The sequence below is a fragment of the Lampetra planeri genome, chromosome 4 (genome assembly GCF_965212315.1).
Source record: "Lampetra planeri chromosome 4, kcLamPlan1.2.h2, whole genome shotgun sequence".
NCBI lineage: Eukaryota > Metazoa > Chordata > Hyperoartia > Petromyzontiformes > Petromyzontidae > Lampetra > Lampetra planeri.
The window spans coordinates 26,233,969-26,248,837 of record NC_136110.1 but is presented as its reverse complement, the minus strand read 5'-3'; the positions used below and the strand labels follow the sequence as shown (position 1 = coordinate 26,248,837).

Sequence of the window (14,869 nt, the reverse complement as noted above, 5' to 3'; positions counted from 1 at the left end):
GCACTTTTAAATCTGGATTAAAACCTCCTTTCTTTTACAACTGCCCTTTGTGTTTTAGTTTGTTGTCCTTCCCCAGCACCTCCGATTTTAGCACGGTCGACTACGTACGGTGCGAAAAGAAGTTCAACTTTAACACACTGCGCCTGTTCATTGTTTTAGAATGCCAGACTTTGCGACCTAAACAATAGCCACCTTCTTCAGGCGAAGGCCGTCCTTGACGCGCTGTGTCTCTGTCACGTGCGCACCAGCTGACGGCGTACGCTGGACACCTGCGCTACAGCGTGTCCTACGACATCCCGGTGGACAGCACGGACTCGGAAATGATCTCGGACGTGGACGTCATCATCGAGGTGAGATCACCCTTGGGATTTGTTGTGCTTCTTCGGCAAACCTCAAATGTCAACGAGCACAGTGTTTCGTCGTAGGCACGTAAAGGGTTTCATTTTCATTGCGATTGTAATGACTGCGCTGGTTAGAATTGTCAGGATTGATGGTCACGATTCGGGATCGCTTAAACTAATTTGATTTTTATAAATAAATGTATTCTTAAGTGCGCTGTTTCAGGAAGCTATCATAAACCTTCCAATTTTGAATTGATTAATTAATGCATCGTTACATGCCTTTATTTTTTGTTATTTATTTGTGCGATTTGTAAATCTTACATTTTATTGAGTTCAACTTGTCGACATTTAATGGTGTCTCCTGAGTTTTTCTGCCAATTGTCCTTGCTGTTTGTATAGTCTTGGCTTTAGCTTAAGCCACCAGCAAGCCTCATGGTATAATGCGAAGTGAGGTGCTTTTAACTTTCTAACGCCCCTCAAGGTAACACGGATTAGGTCTGTCCCTGTGGATGGCCGAGCATAAATAAACGCTATTGTCGACGTCCATCCCATTGTTTGCTGTCGCCTTTCACAGTCCTCTGCTATCCCCTTACCTCATTCTGGGGCGCCGTGGTGGCGAGATGTTAACTCCCTCTCCTGGTATGCAAGAGGTCGGGGGTTCGAACCCGATCCTGACACCCTGTACATTTGCGAGTTTGCATGTTCTCCACGTAGTCGCGTGGATTTTTCTCTGGATTCTCCAGTTTTTTCCCTCCACATTTTGAATCGACGTCAGGCGTTTTAGAGTATTTGTCTGCTATATGTTTCCACGCGATAAGCCACTTTGTTGAGCTATCGTTTGTGATAGCCAGGTCGCTTCTGAAAAATAAACTACATAGCTCAGTGGGCTCTTACCTGGTAAATTTAAAATTAGTTTATAGTTTTAGTTGAGTTTCTCTCTCTTTATTTCTGCTCTTTTTGCTTCTGCCTGTGCAGGGCAATGGCCAAGCCCTCAGCTCGGGCTCGCTGGGTTTGATGCTGCAGCCATTCGAAGAGCAGACCCTGTCCCTCCGCCTGCTGCCAGAGAACTTTTTTGATTTCCGCTCCAATGCTCCCGCGTCGCGCGACGCCCTCATGACGGCGCTGGCCAACGTGACTCGCCTCCAAATCCGTGCCAGCTACAGCACGGTTAAGCAGGCTGTGTACCGGTGAGTCAGCCACGTGCCTGGCATTTAAACGTGACATGCGGATTAGATTTGTACGAGCAATACGCACGTATTACGTCTGACGGCGGAGCGGTGGTGTAGAACTTTGAGGTTTTTTTCATTTGTTACGTGGATGATCCCGTTTATTAACTTTCCCAGTTATTTTACAAAATGCTCGTTATAATTTCTGAGCAATGTTCATGGACTAATTATGAAACTAAGCTGTAGCAGATACAGAATGAAATGTGCTTTAAGAACATGCTTTTGCAGAGTTAAGAGCAACCTAAGAGCTAAGGCTAATTCTCTAATCTGAATAATTTTTTGCCATTTAATACAATCAATTGGCCAATGTACTAAATAAAATACTATTTTTGGAAAAACAGTTGCATTTATTCATGAAGGCACTGTAGTTCATTTGGCAGCTGTATGGGCAGTATACACCAATATACATTGTATTGAAGCAGTAAAGACCTGCAAATGTAGTTTAAATTCAACCCGCACATTCAATTTCGCCCCTCCTTGGACTGAGCGGTGGTTTTAGAGGCTATGCGCCGCTACGATCTGCATTTAAAACCTAGCAAAAGTGGCCGGAATGTTCTCGTTCTTACTCTGCAGCCGTGCGTGAGCCGCCTCTGCGCTTGATCCCTTTGCAGGCTGAGCGCCGTGTCTCTGGACGTGGCCTCGCCGGATGCGGCGGTGGGGAGTCCCGCGGCACTCGACGTTGAGCAGTGCCACTGCCCCCACGGCTATGCTGGGACATCCTGCGAGGTGCTTTTCCTTTTCTTATGTCGGCCCCTCCGTTCTCCTGGCTCGTGCCATGTGTTCCGATGCCCCCTCCTCCGTTCTCCTGGCTTGCGCCATGTGCTCCGATGCCCCCTCCTCCGTTCTCCTGGCTCGTGCCATGTGCTCCGATGCCCCCTCCTCCGTTCTCCTGGCTCGTGCCATGTGCTCCGAATCCCCCTCCTCCGTTCTCCTGGCTTGCGCCATGTGCTTCGATGCCCCCTCCTCCGTTCTCCTGGCTCGTGCCATGTGCTCCGAATCCCCCTCCTCCGTTCTCCTGGCTTGCGCCATGTGCTCCGATCCCCCTCTGTTCTCCTGGTTTCTGATGCCCCCCCCACCCTCCGGTCGGTCTCCTGGCCCGCGTGTTCCCGCGGTTGCAGTCGTGCATGCGGGGACACCGGCGCGTGGACGGGACCCTGCACGGTGGGCGGTGCGAGCCCTGCCGTTGCCACGGACACGCCGACGACTGCGATGACCTCAGCGGCGACTGCATGGTGAGGGCACCGCCGAACGGAGCGAGGAGCAAAGCCACCGCCAGGGTCTCGTGGATGATGTCCAGATGGCCCGCGGCTGAGGGACGCGCGCAACATGTTTGAGGCCCACCTTGGTCAAAGATAAACATTCAAAAATCATTGCAATTCGACTGTGGTTTCCCATTTTGAACCGTGTGTTTCTTCTCTCAATATTTTTTTTGCCGAGTACTACTGCCGGCATATTCGGCTCCTGATGACTTGTGGACATCTTGGACCCTTGAACGTTTAGCTTGTTGCCATTCCACCCCGCACCTCTGATTAACATGGTTTTGGCTACGCTACGGTGCAAAAGATGTTCGACATATTTATACAAAGGTGGCCGTAGTACCACGAGGCAAATTTGAAAAAATAAATACTCGGCACGCAGCTTAACCCGGAAAACCACGTTTGATGTATGGCCCCTTGATGCAGCAAATCTGGCTGTGACGGTCCCACCTGATGACGGAGACTTGTGTTGCCTCCGAAACGTCGTGATTTTATTGTTTTATTTTTATTAATTTTAATTTCATTTTGTACCTACGTGACTTTACCGAAAGAACTAAGAGTATGATGTATGGCCGCCCATACCCGCTGTATCAAAAGTCAACTCCGCTTAGCTTCCGAGATATAACGAGTCCTGGCACATTCCAGGTGATTTGGTAAAAGGCGGCCTTGTACTTTATAGTTCCTAAATTAAACTTGATCTGGGTGTCGACCAGAACACCTCAAATGCTAATCCGAAGGATGACGTGTTGCTCATGATGGTGTCGTTAAACACCTGGCTATTGTATCCGCTTAGTACACTTCAAATATTACAAGTAACACAATATTGGCTGGAACTGCTCTAGCTCATGATCAAGCTGGCTGCAGTCTTAACTCTGGCCACTACTGCCTTCTGCAGGCCACAAACAAACATGACAGATAGCGGAGCACCGGATTGCGTTTGCTGCTCTCTGGCTATGTTTGGACGTACACATGTATGTGTGCTGAAATATACCGTACCCTTCTTACATTGTATTATTTTAGATTTAATTAAGGGTGTCGTTTATCATCAAATGCTGATTTTTTTGGATCGCAATTGTCAGAATGAATGATCCTAGCTGTTCATATAATGTCAATTGTAAATAGGTAAAAAATTTGCTTTAAAGGCCATAAATAAAAACTGTGATTGTTTAGTTATTTTGTACATTTTCATTTACTTTGTATCCTAATTCAAATCATTCGCAGTCTATCAGTATAATATATTATCAACGTTTCGATTTAAAGCTTTCGTGACTGCAGGGATTCATCTTCTTGGTTCTTTCGGTAAAGTCACGCAGAAGGGAAATAATAAAATAATAAACTAAAACATAATAAAATAATTCTCACGACGTTTTGGCCACAACGCAAGCAGCCGTCCTCAGGTGAAGAAAAGGTCCGTCGGAAAGACGGCTGCTTGCGTTGTGGCCGAAACGTCGTGAGAATTATTTTATAATGTTTTCTTTTTTATTATTTCCCTTCTACGTGACTTTACCGAAAGAACCAAGAAGATTATCAACGTTTGTTCACACATCCCAGCGAGTCGGATGCTTGCCATCGTGGTGTGCTGCTGAGCAATGGTTCGGCACGAATGCTGGGACGAGTTTGGTAGTTCCCTCTCCTCCTGCCCACAGCTGCCTCTCAGCGGCTGCCGCCACAACACCATGGGGCCGCACTGCGAGCACTGCCGCCCGGGCTTCTACGGCAACGCCACACGCGGCACGGCTGACGACTGCCTCCCGTGCACGTGCCCCCTGTCCATCGCCTCCAATAAGTACGGCCCCAACGCTTCTCCCACTCCTCCCTCCCCTCCCCTCCCTCCTTCTCTCCCTCCCTCCCTCCATCCCCTCCCTCCCCTCCTTTCCTGCCCTCCCTCTCTTTTTTATGATCAGAGGAAACAAGAAGATGCTCGGTGTCATCAGCACTTTGCTTCGTTCATCATTTCGTTTTTTTGTTTGTTTTTCAATTTTTCGCTTTCCTTCTTCTCCTCCCTCCTTCTCCCCATCCCCTCCCTCCCCTCCATCCCTCCCTCCTTCCCTGCCCTTCCCCCCCTCCCCTCCCTCCCCTCCCTCCCCTACCTCCCCCCCTCCCTCCCCTCCCCTCTATCCCCTTCCTCCCCTCCATCCACCCCTCCATCCACCCCTCCATCCACCCCTCCATCCACCCCTCCATCCACCCCTCCATCCACCCCTCCATCCACCCCTCCATCCACCCCTCCATCCACCCCTCCATCCACCCCTCCATCCACCCCTCCATCCACCCCTCCATCCACCCCTCCATCCACCCCTCCATCCACCCCTCCATCCACCCCTCCATCCACCCCTCCATCCACCCCTCCATCCACCCCTCCATCCACCCCTCCATCCACCCTTCCATCCACCCCTCCCTCTTCCATACACACCTCTGAATACCAATCGCAATACACCGAAATGTGAAGCGGTTGACCGACCCAGCGTTGCCGTGTTCGCTCACAAAGGGACGCCTGTTATTACAAACGCCAACGCAAAGCGTAATGGAATAAAACGGCGTTTCATTCTTTATTTCTGGGTTTGTGAAAGAGCTTAGTGCATACAATTCGCTCTGCCGTCACCTTCAGAATTGTCTCGAGTGCCCTGTTCAACTGTATGGTCCTTGGCCCACTCAGGCCATGCCTTAGAGGAAAGTGATAACATATACTTCTATCTCTAAATGTGACGAAGGTTCGTTTTTAAAGATTGTTTTTGTTAGGGAGGATGTAGAGTTATGTAACAACATGAACAGAAAAATATATACGTCCGTGTTAACATTAAACAAGGATGGAAGTTCCCATTCCATTGTACAAATGTAAGATTCCCATTTTCTGCAAATTGACCAATAATTCCCAGTGAAAACCCACGAATGTAAATTCCAACTAAAATATAAAAGTGAGCGAGCTCGAGAGTAACTTGACAATTCTACAGGTAACTCATCATCTGCTTCGTAACGAACATTTTCAAATCTGTTCATCATAAGTAGAAACCTGTGTTATGGATTATAAGTAACGTTGAACAAACTACTGTATTTCAAACGTGTTCTTCCTGTTTGATTCAGTTTCAGCCCGACCTGCCACCAGGATCCACGCGGGGTGCTGACCTGTGACCAGTGTTCACCAGGATACATTGGCCTCCGCTGTGAGAGGTGAATGCTTGAGATCTTTTGGCAATGGTTTATTTTATCGGTCTATATGTGTTTTTATGGGCAGCACAGACACAAAGAACCAGGCTACGCATCCGCCAAATGACCGGCACGTTCACGCAAAATTATAGCGATCCCCAGCTGTGATGTAGAGCGAGAGATCTATGGAACAGAGGGAGAGAAAGAGGGATACACTTGTTTTACCAGATAAGGCAAACTGCGCTGTATAGCTCGTTTTCAGAACCGACCTGGCCAGAAATGTCAGCTCAATGAGGTGGCTTATCGTGTGGAAATTTCTAGTAGACATACTCTAAACTCATGTTGATTCTAAATGTGAAGGGAAACACCGCGGTGGGCTCTGAGAAATATCCACGTGACCACGGGAAAAACACGCAAACTCCAAATATACAGGCAGGCATCAGAGTCGCAATCGAACCCACGACCTCCTGCATACTAGGCGAGGGAGATACAATCTCGAGGAGAGAGAGAGGAAAAGGAAGGCAGAAAAGAATAGACGCATGGCAGGCATACATTATGCAATACGGAGGGCGGGAGGGTAGGATCTTAAGTGAATTAATGAATAGCAGACCCAAGTATTCCTGAAAGCCATGAGTGATCCTGAAACAGAGGCCCCTAGCTGTCCAAGGGTGGATATATCTTACGAAAAATTAACCAGTGTTTAAGTGTGGGTAACTTCCATCGCTTCAAGTGCTTTGTGTGATGTTTTAGTATTTCACCATGACATTTGCATGATTTTTAGAACGCTGCATTGAAGCTCAAAAACAGTTTTTGAAGTGAACGCTAAAAGGGGTTTCACAACAGCTGTTGCAGTGCGGGGGGGGGGATGTATTTTTTCCCGAGCAAACTCACATTTCTTCAGCTCGGTGAACCGAAAGCCCTGTGGCTCATTGCCCCGAACACGATGGTGCGGACACACGAGCAGTGTCCTCGTTCCAGCGTTGCACAACAACCTTTTTAAACAAAAATTTTACTCGCGTTTGCCAGCGTCATTAACTGAACGAGCTGGGCCTACTAATAGGGTTTTTCCCCTTTTTTCTGGCAACAAAACTGACACCTTTTGCGAGGGATCATGCTTACATTAACCACAATACTTGCAGTCAAATGCAAACAAAAAACAATACTCTGATAATTTATGCATTGTCTTTGAAACTGTCTGCAAGTATTGTGGTTAATGTAAGCATGACCCCTTGCAAAAGGTGTCAGTTTTGTTGCCAGAAAAAAGGGGAAAAACCCTATTAGTATATTTTGGTACTGGCAAAGGAGGTCCCATGATGGAGCTGTCCCTATTTTACGAGTGCCAGAAAAAGGGGCCTCACTCCAACGGCTCCGTGGACACCGCAGGGGATTGTTTGTGTCCCCTGCGCTGCCCACTGGCAGGCTGTCAGGGGAAGGGTGGGAATGGCAGCAGCGTGACGCTCGCAACCCGTGGCGTTGAGAGAGCGGCATATGGGCATGGCGCCCAGGGGCCAGTTTCCGCTCTTTTTCCCGCGAAGCTGACGGCCGCCGTAATTGTCCGCTGGCCGTGTGATCCGGGTCTGGCAGCGCTTGCCGGGGTCCGTAAGGCCAGCGGCTCGTGAAAATCGCTTTGCCAGCAACAAAATTGTAACCGGAAGGTTTTTTTTTTTAAAGAACAAAACTTAATTACTGCCAACAGATACATTGAGTAACTTGGGTATGGAGGGTGGAGGGGCGGAAAGTACTGTATGTTTAAAAATGTTAACTTATTTAAACAACAAACTTTTAAATCCACTAGAGGTTCACGCCTTTATCAAACGCTCAAAATTGAGGGTCCTTCTTGGCATGTTTGGCCACAATTCATTTTTTTGCAACTTGGACGGAAATCTGGAGTACCCACAGATACAATGGGGTAATACTCAAAACACCACACGGATAGTTTAGCCACCTACTTGTCCTGTGTGCCCCCCCACCCCACAACCGCCTTGAAACTAAACGGGAAGAATTGGATCTGACACCGTGCCGTGGAAGCACAGGGCCCCCCAAAGCACGGGGGTGACCCCTGGTGGCGGTCGCCCCGATTCGCCGTACCCCGAGGGATGGCTCCGTCGTCGGTCTGTTACAAGTTTCAATTTTTTGCTCGCCACATTGCCCATCGGTATCAATGAGCCTGATGCCGCCGCCGCGGCGGCTGCTGCTGTGCTGTCGTCGCTGTTGCCATCCTTTAACGGGGTGGTGTGGGGGGGGTTGCCAGGTGCGCGGACGATTTCTTCGGCGAGCCGGGCTCCCCGGGCGGCTCGTGCCGCCGCTGCGAGTGCAACGGCAACGAGGAGGCGCGGGGAGGAGGCCGCGTGTGCGACGCGCGCACCGGCCAGTGCCTCCGCTGCCGCGAGCGCACCGCCGGCTTCCACTGCGAGCACTGCGCCCACGGATTCTACGGGGACGCCACCGGCACGGGCGGCTGCCAGCGTAAGGGAGGAGTCGAGGCGGGGTGTGGATGGTACAGCCAGAGCGGCCACCCACCCCTGCCCTACGTTACCTCCATAAATACAATTTTGACTTAAAACTTTCGTGACTGCAGGGATTCATTTTCTTGGTTTTTTTCGGTAAAGTCACGTAGATAAAAAAAAAAATTTGTATGATTTTCAATTCATTCTTTTTTCATATTAAATGTTTATTTTAATATTTTATTTTTATTTTCTACCTACGTGACTTTACCGAAAGAACCAAGACTATAACATAACTAATAGAAGCTTCTTGTCAGCAAGTGAGGACCCAACATCTACCATGTTGCATTACATCAAAAAGTTTTTTTAATATCATTTTAGCAATGTTATTTGTTGCATTAAATACATGCATTTATGTTTTTGGTACATTATAAACAATTAACTTAATTTATTTGTATACTGTATTTACACAAACACACATGCATGCCATAACCTTTACATTTTCCATATTCTGAAATGGTTGACAAAAATAATCGTCCTCAACTCGAGCGCTGCTTTATGAAATCCGTTCAATATCGGACGTGGAACGACGCTGAAACTCTTGCGGTTGTGTGGTGCGTGCGACAGCTTGCCAGTGTCACCCCGAAGGAGCCACCTCCCCTCAGTGCGACCGCATCAACGGGCAGTGTCCGTGTCGCCCCAACGTGGTCGGCCGAACATGCGAGCAGTGCGCGGTGAGAGCTGCGCTTTCGTGTACTCGGCTCTCTTCGCTCATTGGCTCAAGGGGAACGTGCAAGGGGTGGCCGGGAAACTGAGATCCTGGTTCATTTGAATCCAGGCAAACGCCTCTAATTAAACACGATTCTCAATACCTCGTGAATTCATGGTCTCAACCCGGTCACCAAAGACTGCAGGAAGAATCGCATTAAATTTAAGTTTTCTCACATTGGCACAATTCCACCTTCGAGAATTTAAATATTGGTCAGTGGGGTGGGAAAGTGCTGCCGCTATTGCTTTGGCTAAATATCACCTAGAAGGGATTTCGCAGCTAGCTCTGTGATATCTGCCCCCGCAGGCCATTGTCTTTCGTGAAGGTTTACACTTCAGTGGGAGATCGAAATGGATTTTTTAAAAATGAATGGAAATGATGAGCAATGCTTGATTGACAAGTGCCTTGTACATGTGATAACTTTCCTACTGCCCTCATCTTGCTGTGTTTCTCTGGTTTCTCTTGCCACTGCCTTTACCGCCATCTTATGTATCTCCCTGCACTGCTAGGATCAGACCCGTGCTGCAAACACCGGCAAGTTTTTAATTTAACGACGAATGTCATTTTTTTATTTAAAGCTTTCGTGACTGCAGGGATTCATCTTCTTGGTTATTTCGGTAAAGTCACGTAGAAGGGAAATAATAAAATAATAAAAATTAAACATAATTAAATAATTCTCACGACGTTTCGGCCACAACGCAAGCAGCCGGCTGCTTATTTTTATTATTTTATTACTTCCCTTCTACGTGACTTTACCGAAAGAACCAGGAAGAAGTAAATGTAATTTTTGTTGTGTCTTTAACCATTAAAACACGTTTCTGATTCAACACACTGCAACATTTATGACATCTGTGACCCGATGATATCTGAACCGTGGAGGATATCTTAACTAGTCTTGGGCACACACCCTCCCTTTTATCAATCTTCATTGGCTACAAAAGTGAAGTATGCTCAAACAACCTCCTTGACCGTCATAGCATCGGGGGAAGCCTATACTGAGTGGTGGGTTAACAAAAGGGCTGTAATAAATGTAAATAGAGACTTTTCTAAAATTGGGAAATTGATTCATTTTGCAATAAAACTACTTTTTTATATATATAACCATGTTTTTTCAATGTACATCAAGTAGTTAAAGTTTACAGTGACTCATGTGCAGAAGTGAAGGTTAACGCCCCTTGCATTACTGCCAAGATGTATACTATTCTGAAACCATATTTCTAATAATACAAATGTTCACTTGAAATATGTTGGCAAGCATACACCAAGTATATTTGGTTACATTTTTGGAAATAAATGTACCTTATTGGTAAAGCAATCGTGGCTTTATAATTGCACATGTAAGATGTAAAAACAACTAATTGAACACGTTTATGTTAATTGGCTCAGGAATCTGTAGCCAGTTGCATGAATTATCTTTTATAGATTTTTTTTCCCTTTAGTTCGCCCATCATAGATTCATACATTGACATATTTTTTCACAAAACATAGTTTATGCAACCAAACACCGACCTCTAGTTTCCAAAGGTCCCCAGCCTGTAACGACGTGGTTTCTTTCCTGAGCCCAATAGGACCCGCCTACACGCACAGGCGTGCTTACCGCTTCTCAACAAAACTCTTTATCTTTTCTGACCAGTAAAATCCCTCCCATGTACACGTAAATCGTCATTTGCCCCGCGGGTTTTCGTCGCCGCTTTCAGGTCGGTTTCTACGGCCTGAGCTCTGGCGCCGGTTGCTCCCCGTGCCCCTGCCACCCGGTGGGCACGGCAGGCGTCGCCTGCTCTGCCGACGGGAGGTGCCACTGCTGGCCGGGCGTGGAGGGGAGGTCCTGCGATCGCTGCACCTCTGGCCACTATGGATTCAAGGAGGGCGGCTGCACACGTGCGTAGAAGAAGATGCAGGGGGGGCGACGATGTCACTCTCAACTGGGCCTCGTAATCTTTCCATTGGAGGCCTGGGGCAGAATGCCATGTGGCGGAGGTGGTGGGGGGGGCGTATTTGTATGTATGTAGACCTTCTTTCGCACCGTACATAGCCAAACGTGCTCTGGTAGTGCGTGGTCTTTGAACTGTGTGCCTTTTGGCGTAATCTGGTCGAACACTATATGAGACTAGGCTCTAAAGAAAGCTGTCTCTGGTGTGGACCAATCAGTTCCAAAGACAATGCATAAATTATCAGAGTATTGTTTTTTGTTTGCATTTGACTGAAAGTATTGTGGTTAATGTAAGCATGATTCCTTGCAAAAGGTGTCAGTTTTGTTGCCAGAAAAAAGGGGAAAAACCCTATTAGTATAAAAAGCAGTTCTAAAGAAATTAGTTTTCTAATTCACTTTATTGATAAAATAACATAAAAAACACAGGTCCATATGTGGAGGGAGGGAATGTGTTGTTTGCAGCCCAGGGCAAATTGCCCCCTTTTTCCCTCTGCCCTCCGGGAGGCCCTGCTCGAGAGCATCATGCCCTTGCAACATAGGAAACATTGCGACATTATTTGACAGGAGACGATGGCAAGCACCGTCTATTCATTAAGTAGTCATATTTGACTGCCAGATTAGTCAAGCAAGTAACGTTTTTCCATTGGTAATCGTATAATTGACTCTTTCCAAATGTCTAATTCGCCAAGCTGTGTAATTTAGCCCAACCGATAATCAATCCATCAAATTGCAAGAGATACATTTAGAGTCGTTGCTAAAATTAGATGGGTGTTTGTGTGCGGTGGTGACCTGTGTCTGGCAGCGTGCAACTGTTCGCACACCAACCACCATTGCGACCAGGAGACGGGACGCTGCCTGTGCCCCCCAAACACTGAGGGCACGCGGTGCCACCGCTGCATCGACGACCACTGGGGTCTGAACCCGCATGCCGGGTGTCGCGTACGTGAACCAAGCACCTTGCAACACGGCGCGCCGCTGCCACTGCTAAAGGCCATACCGACATAACGCTGCCTCTTTGTCACACGATGACAAACTCTGTATTTTGCAAGCATTGCATCATTTACAGCATGTGTATTGATTTTTGCCAATGATATTTTTTGTATGCAGCTCTGACTGAAATATAGGGCCCAATTTACACGCAATAAAATGTTCATCTTCACAAAATTTTTGCTGAAAAATCTTGCCAATTTCTTGATTATCAATAGTGTAGAAAATTGCATCGGTGATGTGCGGTGTATTTTCACCATATTTTATAGACGTTGATACTGGCCCAGAGAGTTTGGAAGAGGGTGACGCACAGTGTTTAACAATTATACAACCGCCTTTTGGATTTATTAAAGTGTCCAAAAAAAGATATGATCTCAAAAGTGCGTAATAGAAAATTCCATCATATTGGGAATTGGGTAACGATTGGGAAGTGAGTAAGGTCCTGCATGGTTGTAGCAGTGCAACATAAAACACAGGGTTCCGTGTACAATTTATAATACCACATACAAGCTCGAGTTTTGTACCTGGCTATAAAAACGTAGCGTGACCTTGCTTCACGATTTCACACCCTTTCTTGCGACGTAAAACAAATAACGGGGGCACGTCCTTGTTTCATTTCCCACTGCCCAACAGGCGTGCAACTGTAGCGCAGCGCATTCCCACGGGGCACGGTGCGACGAAGCGAGCGGGCAGTGCTCCTGCCTCGACGGGTACGGGGGCCGCACGTGCGGGGAGTGCGCGCAGGGCCGCTGGGGGTACCCAGCGTGCCGGCCCTGCGAGTGCCACCCGGAGGGCACGCGCGCCAACACGTGCCCCGCGCCGCCGACCGGCTCGCTGTGCGGCTGCGACGAGCGCACTGGCCAGTGCGCTTGCAAGGTGGGCACCTGGGGCGAGCGAGGGGAGGACTCTTTGAAGATAGATTTGAAGCTTTTTTCGGACTGCAAGGATTCATACTGTTAGGTTTTTTTGGTAAAGTCACGTAGGTAAAACAAATTTTAAATAAAAATTTATACAAATAAAATAATAAAAATCACGACGTTTCGGAGGCAACACAAGTCTCCGTCATCAGGTGGGACCGTCACAGCTAACTTGATGCAGTAATTTTAGCTGTGACGGTCCCACCTGATGACGGAGACTTGTGTTGCCTCCGAAACGTCGTGATTTATTATTTTATTTTATTTCCATTATTACTTTTTATTAACTTTGAATTTTATTTTTTACCTACATGACTTTACCGAAAAAACCTAACAGTATACTCTTTGAAGAGTTCCTCCTGTCCTTCGCCAGGGTTGAATTGTCCCTCACCGCTATGGCCCGTGACGGTGTCGAGCTTTCGCAGCGTTTTGCCGTTTGTCGCATGGGTTTGCGTGTATGACGTCAATTTTCCTGAAATGTACGTGAAGGTAATTGATGGGGTTTAGGGCAATTTCGCGTGGCATCTGCGTGTTCGTAGTCAATGCAATTATTTAATTGTTCTCGGTTTAATGGCGTTTGCGTTGAACACAAATTTATGTCTTGATTCAGAAAAAGTCGTGGCAGGGCTTATGTTGAGTGAACTGCAGCTGAAGAACATGTTACGTCCTCTTCATTTGCACCAGAAATACAGCAAAGCACAACAACACCGAAATAGTTTTTTTTAAATACGATTTCTCAGTGACGGCGATATTAGTCGTCAGGTCGTAAAGCGTGATACCGTATTGTCCTGTGTCGTATCGTGAAAAATGATTCCGCGGCAGCGCTGATTGATATCGCCGACTTTGCCGACCGGCAGGAGAACGTCGGTGGGACGAGGTGCGACGCGTGCCTGCCTGGCACGTTTGGGCTGAACCGGGAGGACCCGCGCGGCTGCACAGCCTGCTTCTGTTTCGGCGTCTCCAGCGTGTGCCGTGAGCTCCAGGGCTTTGTCAGAATGCAGGTGAGGTCTGCCGGTCCCACGAGTTGCCACTCCGACAGTTTGCCCTCTTTTTTGCCATGTATTGGATTTGGTGGACAAGTTGCTTTGCTTATACGGACCACCAAATTTAGTGTCCTCGTAGTTTACATTTCATAGTCGGGACCGTTTTTATTTTATGATTTTTATCTCAAAACATGTTGTGATTTTAAATGCGGCCCTCCGAAAATGCATTACTCTCGATGTGATTGCACTGGCAGGAAGAGCGTCGAGTTCAAGATGTCATTATCGTGCAATTGGTGTGGTGCACTCTGGGCCATTTCATTGGTTGCACTTCACAAACATGCCCATGAATAAATCATGAGCCATGGACTCTCTGTTTACATACTCGACTGACCCGATGTACAATGAGCCATCAACATCTTTTGAGACCAGATTATATATTCATTTACGAATAAAAACATTTTAAAAAGCATTTTAGTATAGCATTATTTTTATATTCAATTTAAAAGTGTTGCTGTGTTCAGTGGTCTGCTATTTGTTTCATACAGTAGTCTATTTAAATGGGGCCTCCGTCTATTCACAAAAAACAATGTATTTTTTAAATTGGTTCGACCCCTTCTCTTGGCCCGAAACACTCTTTTTGAACATTTCACTTTCACTGCATTCACTTTATGACCCAATTCTCCTTTCAAAAAAGAAAAAACATGTTAATGAACTCCCACCATTGCTTTGGCTACCTACCAGGGCTGGAATGATTTACCCTCCATGCCGATTCACTGAATTGTCGTGATTCCGGGAATGCAATTCAAATCAAGATTCCGGTCCTTGTGAATTTATAGTGAGCGATAGTGCCTCTAGTTAGTGGCTGCAGGGGTGAT

At 47.1% G+C, this 14,869-nt stretch overlaps 1 protein-coding gene across 2 annotated transcripts in view; it reads left to right on the top strand.

Annotated features, from left to right (window-relative positions):
- LOC144717871 (laminin subunit alpha-1-like) overlaps window positions 1–14,869 on the top strand; it is a 141,344-nt gene that overhangs the window by 70,359 nt on the left and 56,116 nt on the right. For both annotated transcript variants that reach the window (XM_078593612.1, XM_078593611.1), the window contains exons 13-24: window positions 249–350; window positions 1,317–1,528; window positions 2,179–2,293; window positions 2,686–2,799; window positions 4,470–4,609; window positions 5,905–5,991; window positions 8,219–8,433; window positions 9,039–9,145; window positions 10,878–11,058; window positions 11,913–12,049; window positions 12,731–12,973; window positions 13,869–14,012. In XM_078593612.1, coding sequence (XP_078449738.1) covers window positions 249–350; window positions 1,317–1,528; window positions 2,179–2,293; window positions 2,686–2,799; window positions 4,470–4,609; window positions 5,905–5,991; window positions 8,219–8,433; window positions 9,039–9,145; window positions 10,878–11,058; window positions 11,913–12,049; window positions 12,731–12,973; window positions 13,869–14,012 — 1,797 coding nt within the window. The remainder of the gene's footprint in view (window positions 1–248; window positions 351–1,316; window positions 1,529–2,178; window positions 2,294–2,685; window positions 2,800–4,469; window positions 4,610–5,904; window positions 5,992–8,218; window positions 8,434–9,038; window positions 9,146–10,877; window positions 11,059–11,912; window positions 12,050–12,730; window positions 12,974–13,868; window positions 14,013–14,869) is intronic.